Source organism: Hyla sarda, chromosome 1, assembly GCF_029499605.1.
Source record: "Hyla sarda isolate aHylSar1 chromosome 1, aHylSar1.hap1, whole genome shotgun sequence".
Lineage (NCBI taxonomy): Eukaryota > Metazoa > Chordata > Amphibia > Anura > Hylidae > Hyla > Hyla sarda.
Genome location: NC_079189.1, coordinates 21,097,326 through 21,115,672, shown reverse-complemented (window position 1 = coordinate 21,115,672; position 18,347 = coordinate 21,097,326). Strand labels below are relative to the sequence as shown.

The window sequence follows — 18,347 nt, the reverse complement described above, 5'->3', positions numbered from 1 at the left end:
TTGATCCCTCCAGCAGATGCCTCCATTCCTCAAGTGCTAATTTAATGGCTAGAAGCTCTCGATCCCCGATGGAGTAGTTCCTCTCCGCTGGAGAGAAGGTCCTAGAGAAAAAACCACAAGTGACAGCATGCCCGGAAGAATTTTTTTGTAGAAGAACAGCTCCAGCTCCCACTGAGGAGGCATCAACCTCCAATAGGAAGGGTTTGGAAGGGTCAGGTCTGGAGAGGACGGGAGCCGAAGAAAAGGCAGACTTGAGTCGTTTAAAGGCGTCTTCTGCTTGAGGAGGCCAGGACTTGGGATCAGCATTTTTTTTGGTTAAAGCCACGATAGGAGCCACAATGGTAGAAAAATGTGGAATAAATTGCCTGTAATAATTGGCGAACCCCAAAAAGCGTTGGATAGCACGGAGTCCGGAGGGGCGTGGCCAATCTAAGACGGCAGAGAGTTTGTCTGGATCCATCTGTAGTCCCTGGCCAGAGACCAAATATCCTAGAAAAGGAAGAGATTGGCATTCAAACAGACATTTCTCAATTTTGGCATAGAGTTGGTTGTCACGAAGTCTCTGAAGAACCATACGGACATGCTGGCGGTGTTCTTCTAGATTGGCAGAAAAAATTAGGATATCGTCCAGATATACAACAACACAGGAGTATAACAGATCACGAAAAATTTCATTGACAAAGTCTTGGAAGACGGCAGGGGCGTTGCACAGTCCAAAGGGCATGACCAGATACTCAAAGTGTCCATCTCTGGTGTTAAATGCCGTTTTCCACTCGTCCCCCTCTCTGATGCGGATGAGGTTATAGGCGCCTCTTAAGTCCAATTTAGTGAAGATGTGGGCACCTTGGAGGCGATCAAAGAGTTCAGAGATGAGGGGTAAGGGGTAGCGGTTCTTAACCGTGATTTTATTAAGACCGCGGTAGTCAATGCACGGACGTAGGGAGCCATCTTTTTTGGACACAAAGAAAAATCCGGCTCCGGCAGGAGAGGAGGATTTACGGATAAAGCCCTTTTTTAGATTCTCCTGGACGTATTCGGACATGGCAAGAGTCTCTGGGGCAGAGAGAGGATAAATTCTGCCCCGGGGTGGAGTAGTGCCCGGGAGGAGGTCGATAGGGCAATCATAAGGCCTGTGAGGAGGTAGAGTCTCAGCTTGTTTTTTGCAGAAAACATCCGCGAAGTCCATATAGGCCTTAGGGAGACCGGTTACTGGAGGAACCACAGAGTTACGGCAAGGGTTACTGGGAACCGGTTTTAGACAGTTCTTGGAACAAGAGGACCCCCAACACTTGATCTCCCCAGTGGACCAATCCAGGGTAGGGGAATGAAGTTGAAGCCAGGGAAGTCCAAGGAGAATTTCCGAGGTGCAATTGGGGAGGACCAAAAGTTCAATCCTCTCATGATGAGATCCGATGCTCATAAGAAGGGGCTCTGTGCGGAAACGTATGGTACAGTCCAATCTTTCATTATTTACACAATTGATGTAGAGGGGTCTGGCGAGACTGGTCACCGGGATGTTGAACTTGTTGACGAGAGAGGCCAAAATAAAATTTCCTGCAGATCCAGAGTCCAAGAAGGCCACTGTAGAGAAGGAGAAGGCAGAGGCAGACATCCGCACAGGCACAGTAAGACGTGGAGAAGCAGAGTAGACATCAAGGACTGTCTCACCTTTGTGCGGAGTCAGCGTACGTCTTTCCAGGCGGGGAGGACGGATAGGACAATCTCTCAGGAAGTGTTCGGTACTAGCACAGTACAGGCAGAGGTTCTCCATACGGCGTCGTGTCCTCTCTTGAGGTGTCAGGCGAGACCGGTCGACCTGCATAGCCTCCACGGCGGGAGGCACAGGAACAGATTGCAGGGGACCAGAGGAGAGAGGAGCCGAGGAGAAGAAACGCCTCGTGCGAACAGAGTCCATATCTTGGCGGAGTTCCTGACGCCTTTCGGAAAAACGCATGTCAATGCGAGTGGCTAGGTGAATAAGTTCATGAAGATTAGCAGGAATTTCTCGTGCGGCCAGAACATCTTTAATGTTGCTGGATAGGCCTTTTTTGAAGGTCGCGCAGAGGGCCTCATTATTCCAGGACAATTCTGAAGCAAGAGTACGGAATTGTACGGCATACTCGCCAACGGAAGAATTACCCTGGACCAGGTTCAACAGGGCAGTCTCAGCAGAAGAGGCTCGGGCAGGTTCCTCAAAGACACTTCGGATTTCCGAGAAGAAGGAGTGTACAGAGGCAGTGACGGGGTCATTGCGGTCCCAGAGCGGTGTGGCCCATGACAGGGCTTTTCCGGACAGAAGGCTGACTACGAAAGCCACCTTAGACCTTTCAGTGGGAAACAGGTCCGACATCATCTCCAGATGCAGGGAACATTGGGAAAGAAAGCCACGGCAAAACTTAGAGTCCCCATCAAATTTATCCGGCAAGGATAAGCGTATCCCAGGAGCGGCCACTCGCTGCGGAGGAGATGACTGCTGAAACTGTGGTAGTAACTGTTGTAGCATAACGGTCAGTTGAGACAGCTGTTGGCCTTGTTGCGCTATCTGTTGTGACTGCTGGGCGACCACCGTGGTGAGGTCAGCGACAACTGGCAGAGGAACTTCAGCGGGATCCATGGCCGGATCTACTGTCACGATGCCGGCTGGCAGGTAGTGGATCCTCTGTGCCAGAGAGGGATTGGCGTGGACCGTGCTAGTGGACCGGTTCTAAGCCACTACTGGTTTTCACCAGAGCCCGCCGCAAAGCGGGATGGTCTTGCTGCGGCGGTAGTGACCAGGTCGTATCCACTAGCAATGGCTCACCTCTCTGGCTGCTGAAGATAGGCGCGGTACAAGGGAGTAGACAGAAGCAAGGTCGGACGTAGCAGAAGGTCGGGGCAGGCAGCAAGGATCGTAGTCAGGGGCAACGGCAGAAGGTCTGGAAACACAGGCAAGGAACACACAAGGAACGCTTTCACTGGCACTAAGGCAACAAGATCCGGCAAGGGAGTGCAGGGGAAGTGAGGTGATATAGGGAAGTGCACAGGTGAACACACTAATTGGAACCACTGCGCCAATCAGCGGCGCAGTGGCCCTTTAAATCGCAGAGACCCGGCGCGCGCGCGCCCTAGGGAGCGGGGCCGCGCGCGCCGGGACAGAACAGACGGAGAGCGAGTCAGGTAGGGGAGCCGGGGTGCGCATCGCGAGCGGGCGCTACCCGCATCGCGAATCGCATCCCGGCTGGCAGCGGAATCGCAGCGCCCCGGGTCAGAGGACGTGACCGGAGCGCTGCCGCGGGGAGAGTGAAGCGAGCGCTCCGGGGAGGAGCGGGGACCCGGAGCGCTCGGCGTAACAGTGCGGACCTCGGGCTATGCCCTTGCTCCTCCCCGCTCTAGCTTAGGTGCCAATCGCTGCACGGTGGAGGATAAGGGCTGTACAGGGGGGAGGGATATGAATGAATGAATATTCAAACTATGTTCCGGGCGACAACGTGCACGGGGCTGGCAGCTATGAGGAAAGGAATGACAAGCTGACCACAAAATGGCTGCAGCTGTAGAAGAAGCGTAGGTCGAGATGCTGGATTATGCAGCGCTTCCTGTCTAGAGAGAAATCACTGAAAAAGGTACTTTCCATTCCAGATGGGTTATGTGAGTATATTACAAAGTTATATAACTTTTTAAACTGTTGCTAACTGTATAGAATTTTTCAACATTGGATTACTCCTTTAACCCCTTAAGGACGCAGGACGTAAATGTATGTCCTGGTGCGGTGGTACTTAACGCACCAGGACGTACATTTACGTCCTGTGCATAACCACGGGCATCGGAGCGATGCCCGTGTCATGCGCGGCTGATCCCGGCTGCTGATGGCAGCCAGGAACCCACCAAGAAATGGCCGACGCCCGCGATCTCGCGGGCGTCCGCCATTAACCCCTCAGATGCCGGGATCAATACAGATTCCGGCATCTGCGGCAGTACGCGATTTCAATGAATGATCTGATCGCCCGCAGCGCTGCTGCGGGGATCCGATCATTCAGAACGTCGCACGGAGGTCCCCTCACCTGCTCCCAACCTTTGTCCGGCTCCCAACGTCTTCTGCTCTGGTCTGAGATCGAGCAGACCAAAGCAGAAGATGACCGATAACACTGATGTTATACATAGAGCAGATCAGTATTAGCAATCTTGGTATTGCTATGAATAGTCCCCTATGTGGACTATTCAAATGTAAAAAAAAAATGTAAAAAAATGTAAAATCAAAAGTAAAAAAAACAAGTGAAAAATCCCCTCCCCCAATAAAAAAGTAAAACGTCCGTTTTTTCCTATTTTACCCCCAAAAAGCGTAAAAAATAAATTTAATAGACATATTTGATTTTGCCGCATGTGTAAATGTCCGAACTATTAAAATAAAATGTTAATGATCCCGTACGGTGAACGGCGTGAACGTAAAAAAAATTAAAATAAAGTCCAAAATTGCTACTTTTTTAATACATTTATTTAAAAAAAAAATATAAAAAATATATTTAAAGTTTTTTATATGCAAATGTGGTATCAAAAAAAAGTACAGATCATGGCGCAAAAAATGAGCCCTCATACCGCCGCTAATACGGAAAAATGAAAAAGTTATAGGTCATCAAAATAAAGGGATTATAAACATACTAATTTGGTTAAAAAGTTTGTGATTTTTTTTAAGCACAACAATAATATAAAAGTATGTAATAATGGGTATCATTTTAATCATATTAACCCTCAGAATAAAGGACACATGTCATTTTTACCGTACATTGTATGGCGTGAAAACGAAACCTTCCAAAATTTGCAAAATTGTGTTTTTCTTTTTAATTTCCCCACAAATATAGTGTTTTTTGGTTGCGCCATACATTTTATGATATACTGAGTGATGTCAATGCAAAGGACAACTGGTCACTCAAAAAACAAGCCCTCATACTAGTCTGGTGATGAAAATATAAAAGAGTTATGATTTTTAGAAGGTGAGGAGGAAAAAACGAAAACGTAAAAATTAAATTGTCTGAGTCCTTAAGGCCAAAATGGGCTGAGTCCTTAAGGGGTTAAGGTGTTTTAGGGGTACTCCGGTGGAAAACTTTTTTTTTTTTTTTAAATCAACTAGTGCCAGAAAGTTAAACAGATTTGTAAATTACTTCTATTAAAAAATATTAATCATTTCAGTACTTATTAGCTGCTGAATACTACAGAGGAAATTATTTTCTTTTTGGAACACAGAGCTCTCTGCTGCCATCATGACCACAGTGCTCTCTGATGACATCTCTGTCCATTTTAGGAACTGTCCAGAGCAGCATATGTTTTCTATGAGGATTTTCTCCTACTCTGGACAGTTCTTAAAATGGACAGAGATGTCAGCAGAGAGCACTGTGATCGTGATGTCAGCAGAGAGCTCTGTTTTCCAAAAAGAAAATAATTTCCTCTGTAGTATTCAGCAGCTAATAAGTATTAAAAGGATTAAGATTTTTTATTAGAAGTAATTTACAAATCTGTTTAACTTTCTGTCACCAGTTGATAAAAAAAAAGTTTTCATCCAGAGTACCCCTTTAAATGTTCTTTGGCTATTGAAAAGTCCTAGGAAATGTCCTCGATATTGTATCATAATCATAACATACTTATAAGGGTGCAACAAGTGAACCTCATGGCCAGACAACTCACAATAACAAAAAAAACATGCACAGAGGAAAATATATACATGTACTAAAAACAATTAAAATGATACCCACAGTGGTACACCAGACTAGCGAGCTTGACCATTTATAGGGGTCGTGATCTCTAGTCACCCTATATGACCATGCTAACCTGCCCAACACATATAGCTACTGTCAACACAGCTTCATCATAATCCCTGACACACAGCAGGAACATTTCTGATTTAGGAGACATATTAGCAGCATAAAAGACACAAGAAGTTCATTGTCTTATTTTTTGAAAATACTGATATGAAGAAAAGTGATTGTTCATATATATGTTCATTCCTACTTACCCTATACACATCTTGTTATAAAAAGTTTTCCCTTTTTCTCTCCACAGTTTCACCCAGGAATGTACAGTGAAGATCCCTCCGATGATGATATCTCCTTCCTGAGAATATTTGTACTCAAATGTATAATTCTTCATTGTAAGATCACATTGAGCTGCAGGGTCCTGGATCTCAGAGATGCAGAAGGTCACACAGAGAACTGATAATAATAACAACATGTTTAGTACAAGATTACAGAAGATGTATACAGTGTGCACCCTCCGATGTCCCAGCAGATGTATCAGGACCAACAGCACAGACACACAAGGATTCATTCATCTCTACTGCAGAGGTTGTAGCAGGGAGAGGTTTATATAACCAGATTCAATGTATTACACTTTAAAATAAATAAAATGCAGATCATTGATATAAACCAAAAAGTCAGAAAAGTCACAACCACCGGGGAGCACCGAGCACTGAATCAGGAAAACTAGAATTTACACTTCAAATAAACCAATTTCTGTCTGATTTAAAGAAACAAGCAAATTAAAAGTAACCCTTAAATATGATCAAACCATAAAGTTACAACAGAGTATTACATAAATTCAAATAACCATAAAAATGGACCCCACCTAACGGTCTACGAATGTATGGTGCCTTTTGTAAAATCAATACCAATCGATCCTATGGTCTTTTTTATTTTCTATGTAGTGCTGACTCCAGTTTTAGCACCTGATCTTCTAATGATGACCTAGAGTATCATCTGAGGGGCAACACCACTTAGTTCTCTTTGGATAGGGCACTCACGCTTGCACCACTTTTACAACTGTGTTAGGTTACAACTGTCCTCAATGAACCTACGTGATCTCCCCATTGACAATTCAGCGGTTTTGACTCGAGATGAGTAAGCTTTTGAAAACTTTGGTTCACTAGGCCCATAGAACTCATTCAAAAAGAGCTTTAAAGCCCTATATAATACCTTAAGAAAGTTTTTAAATAGTTTATAAGTGGTTTTAAAACTAAGTTAATGTCAAAGTTTGGGCAATATGTGGTAACCCATAGTAACTAAAAGCTTATTTAACCCCTTAAGGACCGAGCCCTTTTTCACCTTACGGACCAGAGCATTTTTTGAACATCTGACCACTGTCACTTTAAACATTAATAACTCTGGGATGCTTTCACTTATCATTCTGATTCCGAGAATGTTTTTTCATGACATATTCTACTTTAACATAGTGGTAAAATTTTGTGGTAACTTGCATCTTTTCTTGGTGAAAAATCCCAAAATTTGATGAAAAAAATGAAAATTTAGCATTTTTCTAAGTTTGAAGCTCTCTGTTTGTAAGGAAAATGGATATTCAAATTAAATTTATTTTTGGTTCAGATATACAATATGTCTACTTTATGTTTGCATCAAAAATTGACATGTTTTAACTTTTGGAAGACACCAGAGGGCTTCAAAGTTCAGCAGCAATTTTCCAATTTTTCACAAAATTTTCAAATTCAATATTTTTCAGGGACCAGTTCAGTTTTGAAGTGGATTTGAAGGGTCTTCATATTAGAAATATCCCATAAATGACCCCATTATAAAAACTACACCCCCAAAAGTATTCAAAATGACATTCAGTCAGTATTTTAACCCTTTAGGTGTTTCACAGGAATAGCAGCAAAGTGAAGGAGAAATTCCAAATCTTCATTTTTTACATTTGCATGTTCTTGTAGACCCAATTTTTTAATTTTTGCAAGGGGTAAAAGGAGAACATTTTCACTTGTATTTGTAAGCCAATTTCTCTCGAGTAAGTACATACCTCATATGTCTATGTAAAGTGTTCGGCGGGCGCAGTAGAGGGTTCAGAAGGGAAGGAGCGACAAGGGGATTTTGGAGAGAACATTTTTCTGAAATGGTTTTTGGGGGTCATGTCACCTTTAGGAAGCCCCTATGGTGCCAAAACAGCAAAAAAAAAAAAAACACATGGCATTCCATTTTGGAAACTAGACCCCTTGAGGAACGTAACAAGGAATTAAGTGAGCCTTAATACCCCACAGGTGTTTCATGACTTTTGCAAATGTAAAACAAAAATGAAAAATTACCTAAAATGCTTGTTTTCCCAAAAATTTTACATTTTTAAAAAAGGGTAATAGCAGAAAATACCCCCCAAAATTTGAAGCCCAATTTCTCCCGATTCAGAAAACACCCCATATGGGTGTGAAAAGTGCTCTGCTGGCACACTACAGGTCTCAGAAGAGAAGGAGTCACATTTGGCTTTTTTGAAGGAAATTTTGCTCTGGGAGCATGCCGCATTTAGGAAGCCCCTGTGGTGCCAGGACAGCAAAAAAAACACATGGCATACCATTTTGGAAACTAGACCCCTTGGGGAACGTAACAAGGGATAAAGTGAACCCTAATACCCCACAGGGGTCTCACAACTTTTGCATATGTAAAAAAAAAATAATTACCTAACATGCTTGCTTTCACAAAAAATTTTACATTTTTACAAAGGGTTAAAGCAGAAAATATCCCCCAAAATTTTAAGCCCAATTTCTCCCGATGCAGAAAACACCCCATATGGGGGTGAAAAGTGCTCTGCTGGTGCAATACAGGTCTCAGAAAAGAAGGAGTCACATTTGGCTTTTTTGAAGGAAATTTTGCTCTGAGGGCATGCCGCATTTAGGAAGCCCCTGTGGTGCCAGGACAGCAAAAAAAAAAAAAAACACATGGCATACCATTTTGGAAACTAGACCCCTTGGGGAACATAATAAGGGGTAAAGTGAACCTTAATACCCCACAGGTGTTTCACAAATTTTGCATATGTAAAAAAAAAAAAAAAACAATTACCGAAAATGCTTGGTTTCCCAAAAAATTTACATTTTTACAAAGGGTTAAAGCAGAAATTACCCCCCAAAATTTGAAGCCCAATTTCTCCCGATTCAGAAAACACCCCATATGGGGGTAGGAAATGCTCTGCTGGCACACTACATGTCTCAGAAGAGAAGGAGTCCCATTTTGGCTGTTTGGAAGCAAATTTTGCTCTGGGGGCATGCCGTATTTAGGAAGCCCCTATGGTGCCAGCACAGCAAAAAAAAACACATGGAATACCATTTTGGAAACTAGACCCCTTGGGGAACATAACAAGGGGTAAAGTGAACTTTAATACCCCACAGGGGTTTCACAACTTTTGCATATGTAAAAAAAAAAAAAAAATTTACCTAAAATGCTTGGTTTCCCAAAAAATTTACATTTTTACAAAGGGTTAAAGCAGAAAGTACCCCTCAAAATTTTAAGCCCATTTTCTCCCGATTCAGAAAACACCCCATATGGGGGTGAAAAGTGCTCTCCTGGCGCACTACAGGTCTCAGAAGAGAAGGAGTCACATTTGGCTTTTTTGAAGGAAATTTTGCTCTGGGGGCATGCCGCATTTAGGAAGACCCTATGGTGCCAGGACAGCAAAAAAAAAACACATGGCATACCATTTTGGAAACTAGACCCCTTGGGGAACGTAACAAGGGGTACAGTGAACTTTAATACCCCACAGGGGTTTCACAACTTTTGCATATGTAAAAAAAAAAAAAATTACCTAAAATGCTTGCTTTCCCAAAAAATGTACATTTTTACAAAGGTTTAAAGCAGAAATTACCCCCCAAAATGTGAAGCCCAATTTCTCCCGATTCAGAAAACACCCCATATGGGAGTAAGAAATGCTCTGCTGGCGCACTACAGGTCTCAGAAGAGAAGGAGTCCCATTTTGGCTGTTTGGAAGCAAATTTTGCTATGGGGGCATGCCGCATTTAGGAAGCCCCTATGGTGCCAGCACAGCAAAAAAAAAAAACACATGGCATACCATTTTGGAAACTAGACCCCTTGGGGAACGTAACAAGGGGTAAAGTGAACCTTAATACCCCACAGGGGTTCCACAACTTTTGCATATGTAAAAAAATAATAATAATTTTTACCTAAAATGCTTGGTTTCCCAAGAAATTTACATTTTTACAAAGGGTTAAAGAGGAAAATACCCCCCAAAATTTGAAGCCCAATTTCTCCCGATTCAGAAAACACCCCATATGGGAGTGAAAAGTGCTCTGCTGGCGCACTACAGGTCTCAGAAGAGAAGGAGTCACATTTGGCTTTTTTGAAGGAAATTTTGCTCTGGGGGCATGCCGCATTTAGGAAGCCCCTGTGGTGCCAGGACAGCAAAAAAAAAAAACACATGGCATACTATTTTGGAAACTAGACCCCTTGGGAAATGTAACAAGGGGGAAAGTGAACCTTAATACCCCACAGGGGTTTCACAACTTTTGCATATGTAAAAAAAAAAATAATAATAATTTTTACCTAAAATGCTTGATTTCCCAAAAAATTTAAATTTTTACAAAGGGTTAAAGCAGAAAATACCCCCCAAAATTTGAAGCCCAATTTTTCCCGATTCAGAAAACACCCCATATGGGGGTGAAAAGTGCTCTGCTGGCGCACTACAGGTCTCAGAAGAGAAGGAGTCACATTTGGCTTTCTTGAAGTACATTTTGCTCTGGGGGCATGCCGCATTTAGGAAGCCCGTATGGTGCCAGGACAGCAAAATAAAAACACATGGCATACCATTTTGGAAACTAGACCCCTTGGGGAACATAATAAGGGGTAAAGTGAACCTTAATACCCCACAGGTGTTTCACAACTTTTGCATATGTAAAAAAAAAAAAAAAAAAAAAACAATTACCGAAAATGCTTGGTTTCCCAAAAAATTTACATTTTTACAAAGGGTTAAAGCAGAAATTACCCCCAAAAATTTGAAGCCCAATTTCTCCCGATTCAGAAAACACCCCATATGGGAGTGAAAAGTGCTCTGCTGGCGCACTACAGGTCTCAGAAGAGAAGGAGTCACATTTGGCTTTTTTGAAGGAAATTTTGCTCTGGGGGCATGCCGCATTTAGGAAGACCCTATGGTGCCAGGACAGCAAAAAAAAACACATGGCATACCATTTTGGAAACTAGACCCCTTGGGGAACGTAACAAGGGGTAAAGTGAACTGTAATACCCCACAGGGGTTTCACAACTTTTGCATATGTAAAAAAATTTTTTTTTACCTAAAATGCTTGGTTTCCCAAAAAATTTACATTTTTACAAAGGGTTAAAGCAGAAAGTACCCCCCAAAATTTTAAGCCCATTTTCTCCCGATTCAGAAAACACCCCATATGGGGGTGAAAAGTGCTCTTCTGGCGCACTACAGGTCTCAGAAGAGAAGGAGTCACATTTGGCTTTTTTGAAGGAAATTTTGCTCTGGGAGCATGCCGCATTTAGGAAGCCCCTGCTGTGCCAGGACAGCAAAAAAAAAAACACATGGCATACCATTTTGGAAACTAGACCCCTTGGGGAACGTAACAAGGGGTAAAGTGAACTTTAATACCCCACAGGGGTTTCACAACTTTTGCATATGTAAAAAAAAAAATTTTTACCTAAAATGCTTGGTTTTCCAAAAAATTTACATTTTTACAAAGGGTTAAAGCAGAAAGTACCCCCCAAAATTTTAAGCCCATTTTCTCCCGATTCAGAAAACACCCCATATGGGGGTGAAAAGTGCTCTGCTGGCGCACTACAGGTCGCAGAAGAGAAGGAGTCACATTTGGCTTTTTTGAAGGAAATTTTGCTCTGGGAGCATGCCGCATTTAGGAAGCCCCTGTGGTGCCAGGACAGCAAAAAAAAAAACACATGGCATACCATTTTGGAAACTAGACCCCTTGGGGAACGTAACAAGGGATAAAGTGAACCCTAATACCCCACAGGGGTCTCACAACTTTTGCATATGTAAAAAAAAAATTACCTAACATGCTTGCTTTCCCAAAAAATTTACATTTTTACAAAGGGTTAAAGCAGAAATTACCCCCCAAAATTTGAAGCCCGTTTTCTCCCGATTCAGAAAACACCCCATATGGGGGTGAAAAGTGCTCTGCTGGCGCACTACAGGTCTCAGAAGAGAAGGAGTAACATTTGGCTTTTTTGAAGGAAATTTTGCTCTGGGAGCATGCCGCATTTAGGAAGCCCCTGTGGTGCCAGGACAGCAAAAAAAAAAACACATGGCATACCATTTTGGAAACTAGACCCCTTGGGGAACGTAACAAGGGATAAAGTGAACCCTAATACCCCACAGGGGTCTCACAACTTTTGCATATGTAAAAAAAAAAATTACCTAACATGCTTGCTTTCCCAAAAAATTTACATTTTTACAAAGGGTTGAAGCAGAAAATACCCCCCAAAATTTGAAGCCCAATTTCTCCCGATGCAGAAAACACCCCATATGGGGGTGAAAAGTGCTCTGCTGGTGCACTACAGGTCTCAGAAGAGAAGGAGTCACATTTGGCTTTTTTGAAGGAAATTTTGCTCTGGGGGCATGCCGCATTTAGGAAGCCCCTGTGGTGCCAGGACAGCAAAAAAAAAAAAAACACATGACATACTATTTTGGAAACTCGAACCCTTGGGAAATGTAACAAGGGGGAAAGTGAACCTTAATACCCCACAGGGGTTTCACAACTTTTGCATATGTAAAAAAAAAAAAATAATTTTTACCTAAAATGCTTGATTTCCCCAAAAATTTACATTTTTACAAAGGGTTAAAGCAGAAAATACCCCCCAAAATTTGAAGCCCAATTTTTCCCGATTTAGAAAACACCCCATATGGGGGTGAAAAGTGCTCTGCTGGCGCACTACAGGTCTCAGAAGAGAAGGAGTCACATTTGGCTTTTTTGAAGGACATTTTGCTCTGGGGGCATGCCGCATTTAGGAAGCCCGTATGGTGCCAGGACAGCAAAAAAAAAAAACACATGACATACCATTTTGGAAACTAGACCCCTTGGGGAACATAATAAGGGGTAAAGTGAACCTTAATACCCCACAGGTGTTTCACAAATTTTGCATATGTAAAAAAAAAAAAAAACAATTACCGAAAATGCTTGGTTTCCCAAAAAATTTACATTTTTACAAAGGGTTAAAGCAGAAATTACCCCCCAAAATTTGAAGTCCAATTTCTCCCGATTCAGAAAACACCCCATATGGGGGTAAGAAATGCTCTGCTGGCACACTACAGGTCTCAGAAGAGAAGGAGTCCCATTTTGGCTGTTTGGAAGCAAATTTTGCTCTGGGGGCATGCCTTATTTAGGAAGCCCCTATGGTGCCAGCACAGCAAAAAAAAAACACATGGCATACCATTTTGGAAACTAGACCCCTTGGGGAACGTAACAAGGGGTAAAGTGAACTTTAATATCCCACAGGGGTTTCACAACTTTTGCATATGTAAAAAAAAAAAAAAAATTACCTAAAATGCTTGGTTTCCCAAAAAATTTACATTTTTACAAAGGGTTAAAGCAGAAAGTACCCCCCAAAATTTTAAGCCCATTTTCTCCCGATTCAGAAAACACCCCATATGGGGGTGAAAAGTGCTCTGCTGGCACACTACAGGTCTCAGAAGAGAAGGAGTCACATTTGGCTTTTTTGAAGGAAATTTTGCTCTGGGAGCATGCCGCATTTAGGAAGCCCCTGTGGTGCCAGGACAGCAAAAAAAAACACATGGCATACCATTTTGAAAACTAGACCCCTTGGGGAATGTAACAAGGGATAAAGTGAACCCTAATACCCCACAGGGGTCTCACAACTTTTGCATATGTAAAAAAAAAAATTACCTAATATGCTTGCTTTCCCAAAAAATGTACATTTTTACAAAGGTTTAAAGCAGAAATTACCCCCCAAAATTTGAAGCCCAATTTCTCCCGATTCAGAAAACACCCCATATGGGAGTAAGAAATGCTCTGCTGGCGCACTACAGGTCTCAGAAGAGAAGGAGTCCCATTTTGGCTGTTTGGAAGCAAATTTTGCTCTGGGGGCATGCCGCATTTAGGAAGCCCCTATGGTGCCAGCACAGCAAAAAAAAAAAAAAACACATGGCATACCATTTTGGAAACTAGACCCCTTGGGGAACGTAACAAGGGGTAAAGTGAACCTTAATACCCCACAGGGGTTCCACAACTTTTGCATATGTAAAAAAATAATAATAATTTTTACCTAAAATGCTTGGTTTCCCAAAAAATTTACATTTTTACAAAGGGTTAAAGAGGAAAATACCCCCCAAAATTTGAAGCCCAATTTCTCCCGATTCAGAAAACACCCCATATGGGAGTGAAAAGTGCTCTGCTGGCGCACTACAGGTCTCAGAAGAGAAGGAGTCACATTTGGCTTTTTTGAAGGAAATTTTGCTCTGGGGGCATGCCGCATTTAGGAAGCCCCTGTGGTGCCAGGACAGCAAAAAAAAAAAACACATGGCATACTATTTTGGAAACTAGACCCCTTGGGAAATGTAACAAGGGGGAAAGTGAACCTTAATACCCCACAGGGGTTTCACAACTTTTGCATATGTAAAAAAAAAAATAATAATAATTTTTACCTAAAATGCTTGATTTCCCAAAAAATTTAAATTTTTACAAAGGGTTAAAGCAGAAAATACCCCCCAAAATTTGAAGCCCAATTTTTCCCGATTCAGAAAACACCCCATATGGGGGTGAAAAGTGCTCTGCTGGCGCACTACAGGTCTCAGAAGAGAAGGAGTCACATTTGGCTTTCTTGAAGTACATTTTGCTCTGGGGGCATGCCGCATTTAGGAAGCCCGTATGGTGCCAGGACAGCAAAATAAAAACACATGGCATACCATTTTGGAAACTAGACCCCTTGGGGAACATAATAAGGGGTAAAGTGAACCTTAATACCCCACAGGTGTTTCACAACTTTTGCATATGTAAAAAAAAAAAAAAAAAAAAACAATTACCGAAAATGCTTGGTTTCCCAAAAAATTTACATTTTTACAAAGGGTTAAAGCAGAAATTACCCCCAAAAATTTTAAGCCCAATTTCTCCCGATTCAGAAAACACCCCATATGGGAGTGAAAAGTGCTCTGCTGGCGCACTACAGGTCTCAGAAGAGAAGGAGTCACATTTGGCTTTTTTGAAGGAAATTTTGCTCTGGGGGCATGCCGCATTTAGGAAGACCCTATGGTGCCAGGACAGCAAAAAAAAAACACATGGCATACCATTTTGGAAACTAGACCCCTTGGGGAACGTAACAAGGGATAAAGTGAACCCTAATACCCCACAGGGGTCTCACAACTTTTGCATATGTAAAAAAAAAATTACCTAACATGCTTGCTTTCCCAAAAAATTTACATTTTTACAAAGGGTTGAAGCAGAAAATACCCCCCAAAATTTGAAGCCCAATTTCTCCCGATGCAGAAAACACCCCATATGGGGGTGAAAAGTGCTCTGCTGGTGCACTACAGGTCTCAGAAGAGAAGGAGTCACATTTGGCTTTTTTGAAGGAAATTTTGCTCTGGGGGCATGCCGCATTTAGGAAGCCCCTGTGGTGCCAGGACAGCAAAAAAAAAAAAACACATGACATACTATTTTGGAAACTCGAACCCTTGGGAAATGTAACAAGGGGGAAAGTGAACCTTAATACCCCACAGGGGTTTCACAACTTTTGCATATGTAAAAAAAAAAAAATAATTTTTACCTAAAATGCTTGATTTCCCAAAAAATTTACATTTTTACAAAGGGTTAAAGCAGAAAATACCCCCCAAAATTTGAAGCCCAATTTTTCCCGATTTAGAAAACACCCCATATGGGGGTGAAAAGTGCTCTGCTGGCGCACTACAGGTCTCAGAAGAGAAGGAGTCACATTTGGCTTTTTTGAAGGACATTTTGCTCTGGGGGCATGCCGCATTTAGGAAGCCCGTATGGTGCCAGGACAGCAAAAAAAAAACACATGACATACCATTTTGGAAACTAGACCCCTTGGGGAACATAATAAGGGGTAAAGTGAACCTTAATACCCCACAGGTGTTTCACAAATTTTGCATATGTAAAAAAAAAAAAAACAATTACCGAAAATGCTTGGTTTCCCAAAAAATTTACATTTTTACAAAGGGTTAAAGCAGAAATTACCCCCCAAAATTTGAAGCCCAATTTCTCCCGATTCAGAAAACACCCCATATGGGGGTAAGAAATGCTCTGCTGGCACACTACAGGTCTCAGAAGAGAAGGAGTCCCATTTTGGCTGTTTGGAAGCAAATTTTGCTCTGGGGGCATGCCGTATTTAGGAAGCCCCTATGGTGCCAGCACAGCAAAAAAAAAACACATGGCATACCATTTTGGAAACTAGACCCCTTGGGGAACGTAACAAGGGGTAAAGTGAACTTTAATACCCCACAGGGGTTTCACAACTTTTGCATATGTAAAAAAATAATAATTTTTACCTAAAATGCTTGGTTTCCCCAAAAATTTACATTTTTACAAAGGGTTAAAGCGGAAAATACCCCCCAAAATTTGAAGCCCATTTTCTCCCGATTCAGAAAACACCCCATATGGGGGTGAAAAGTGCTCTGCTGGCACACTACAGGTCTCAGAAGAGAAGGAGTCACATTTGGCTTTTTTTGAAGGAAATTTTGCTCTGGGAGCATGCCGCATTTAGGAAGCCCCTGTGGTGCCAGGACAGCAAAAAAAACCACATGGCATACCATTTTGGAAACTAGACCCCTTGGGGAACGTAACAAGGTATAAAGTGAACCCTAATACCCCACAGGGGTCTCACAACTTTTGCATATGTAAAAAAAAAATTACCTAATATGCTTGCTTTCCCAAAAAATTTACATTTTTACAAAGGTTTAAAGCAGAAATTACCCCCCAAAATTTGAAGCCCAATTTCTCCTGATTCAGAAAACACCCCATATGGGAGTAAGAAATGCTCTGCTGGCGCACTACAGGTCTCAGAAGAGAAGGAGTCCCATTTTGGCTGTTTGGAAGCAAATTTTGCTCTGGGGGCATGCCACATTTAGGAAGTCCCTATGGTGCCAGCACAGCAAAAAAAAAAAAACACATGGCATACCATTTTGGAGACTAGACCCCTTGGGGAACGTAACAAGGGGTAAAGTGAACCTTAATACCCCACAGGGGTTCCACAACTTTTGCATATGTAAAAAAAAAAAAATACCCAAAATGCTTGGTTTCCCAAAACATTTACATTTTTTACAAAGGGTTAAAGCAGAAAATACCCCCCAAAATTTGAAGTCCAATTTCTCCCGATTCAGAAAACACCCCATATGGGGGTGAAAAAGTGCTCTGCTGGCACACTACATGTCTCAGAAGAGAAGGAGTCACATTTGGCTTTTTTGAAGGAAATTTTGCTCTGGGGGCATGCCGCATTTAGAAAGCCCCTGTGGTGCAAGGACAGCAAAAAAAAATACCCCACATGGCATCACATTTTGGAATCTAGACCCCTCCGGGAACGTAACAGTATTACAGTGAGTACTTACACCTCACAGGTTTTTTTTAACAGTGGGCCGTAAAAGTGAAAAAATTTTCCCTTAATTTATTTTCCAGGAATGGATGAAGTGTACTATGGGGGGAAGAAAATTGCAATTTTAGAACTGATATGCCAATTATTTTCCCAGAATGATGACCCAGAGTACAGCCAAAAGTAAAAATGATGCCCGCCCCAAACCCTATTCTCTGAATCATCATTCTGGGAAGGGGATGTGTGGGGCCGTCCCTATTCTGTTACCTCAAATGCGCAACCCGCTCAGGTGGGGAGAGAGAGCGTTGCGCATTTGAGGCAGCTGCAAACCTCCAATGCAATGCTGTTGACTCTGTGTTCCATGACCCATTTTTTGGGGGACAAAGATATTATGAGGGGCATTGGGAAAGAGGTTTTGGGTTTGATTTTTTGGGGGGTAGGGTATTTTGGTATAAAATTTGGAAGACAATGTACCCTGGACTGGTACATTGGAGCCGAATTCTGGGGAATTAAAATCAGGGAAAAAGATAAAAAATGTAGTACTCCATGGAAGTGTGATACTCCCTGAAGCAGTTTTTAATGCAGAGGCCCGGATGATCGGGGCAAGTGTCACACTGAGTGGTGGTGTCCTTCCAAATCCCCCTCTTGTGACACACTCTGCATTTTTTCTGAAATCGTCCCTTCTTTCCAGTGTGTGGGACCTCACCTGGAAAGTGTGTTATTGGTGTGTGTGCTGTGTGTGGTGTGGTGCGAGACTACCTCCCTAACCCGCCCTAATCCTCCCTAACCTAACCTAACCTAACTAAACTAACCCGCCCTAACAGAAAAAAATATAAAATAAAAACGGAGACTTTTTTTTTTTTTTTTAAAAGGGGACTTCTAGCGCAAAAAAGCCCTGCGCCCAAAAAAGCGTTAATCTAATCATGGGTGTGCGCACTGAGGGGCGCAGAATAGTGTTGCTCGCGAATATTCGCAATTCGAATATTATTCGCGAATATCGCATATTCGCGAATTCGCGAATTTCGCGAATATAGCGCTATATATTCGTAATTACGAATATTCGTTTTTTTTGTT

The 18,347-nt window shown here is 42.3% G+C and overlaps 1 protein-coding gene across 1 annotated transcript in view; it reads right to left on the bottom strand.

Moving 5' to 3' along the window:
* Positions 1-18,347, bottom strand: part of LOC130321444 (extracellular calcium-sensing receptor-like) — a 214,000-nt gene that overhangs the window by 140,331 nt on the left and 55,322 nt on the right. Inside the window, exon 2 of the mRNA XM_056553038.1 lies at positions 5,981-6,176. Within this exon, the coding sequence (XP_056409013.1) occupies positions 5,981-6,114 (134 nt within the window). The 5' untranslated portion in view covers positions 6,115-6,176. The remainder of the gene's footprint in view (positions 1-5,980; positions 6,177-18,347) is intronic.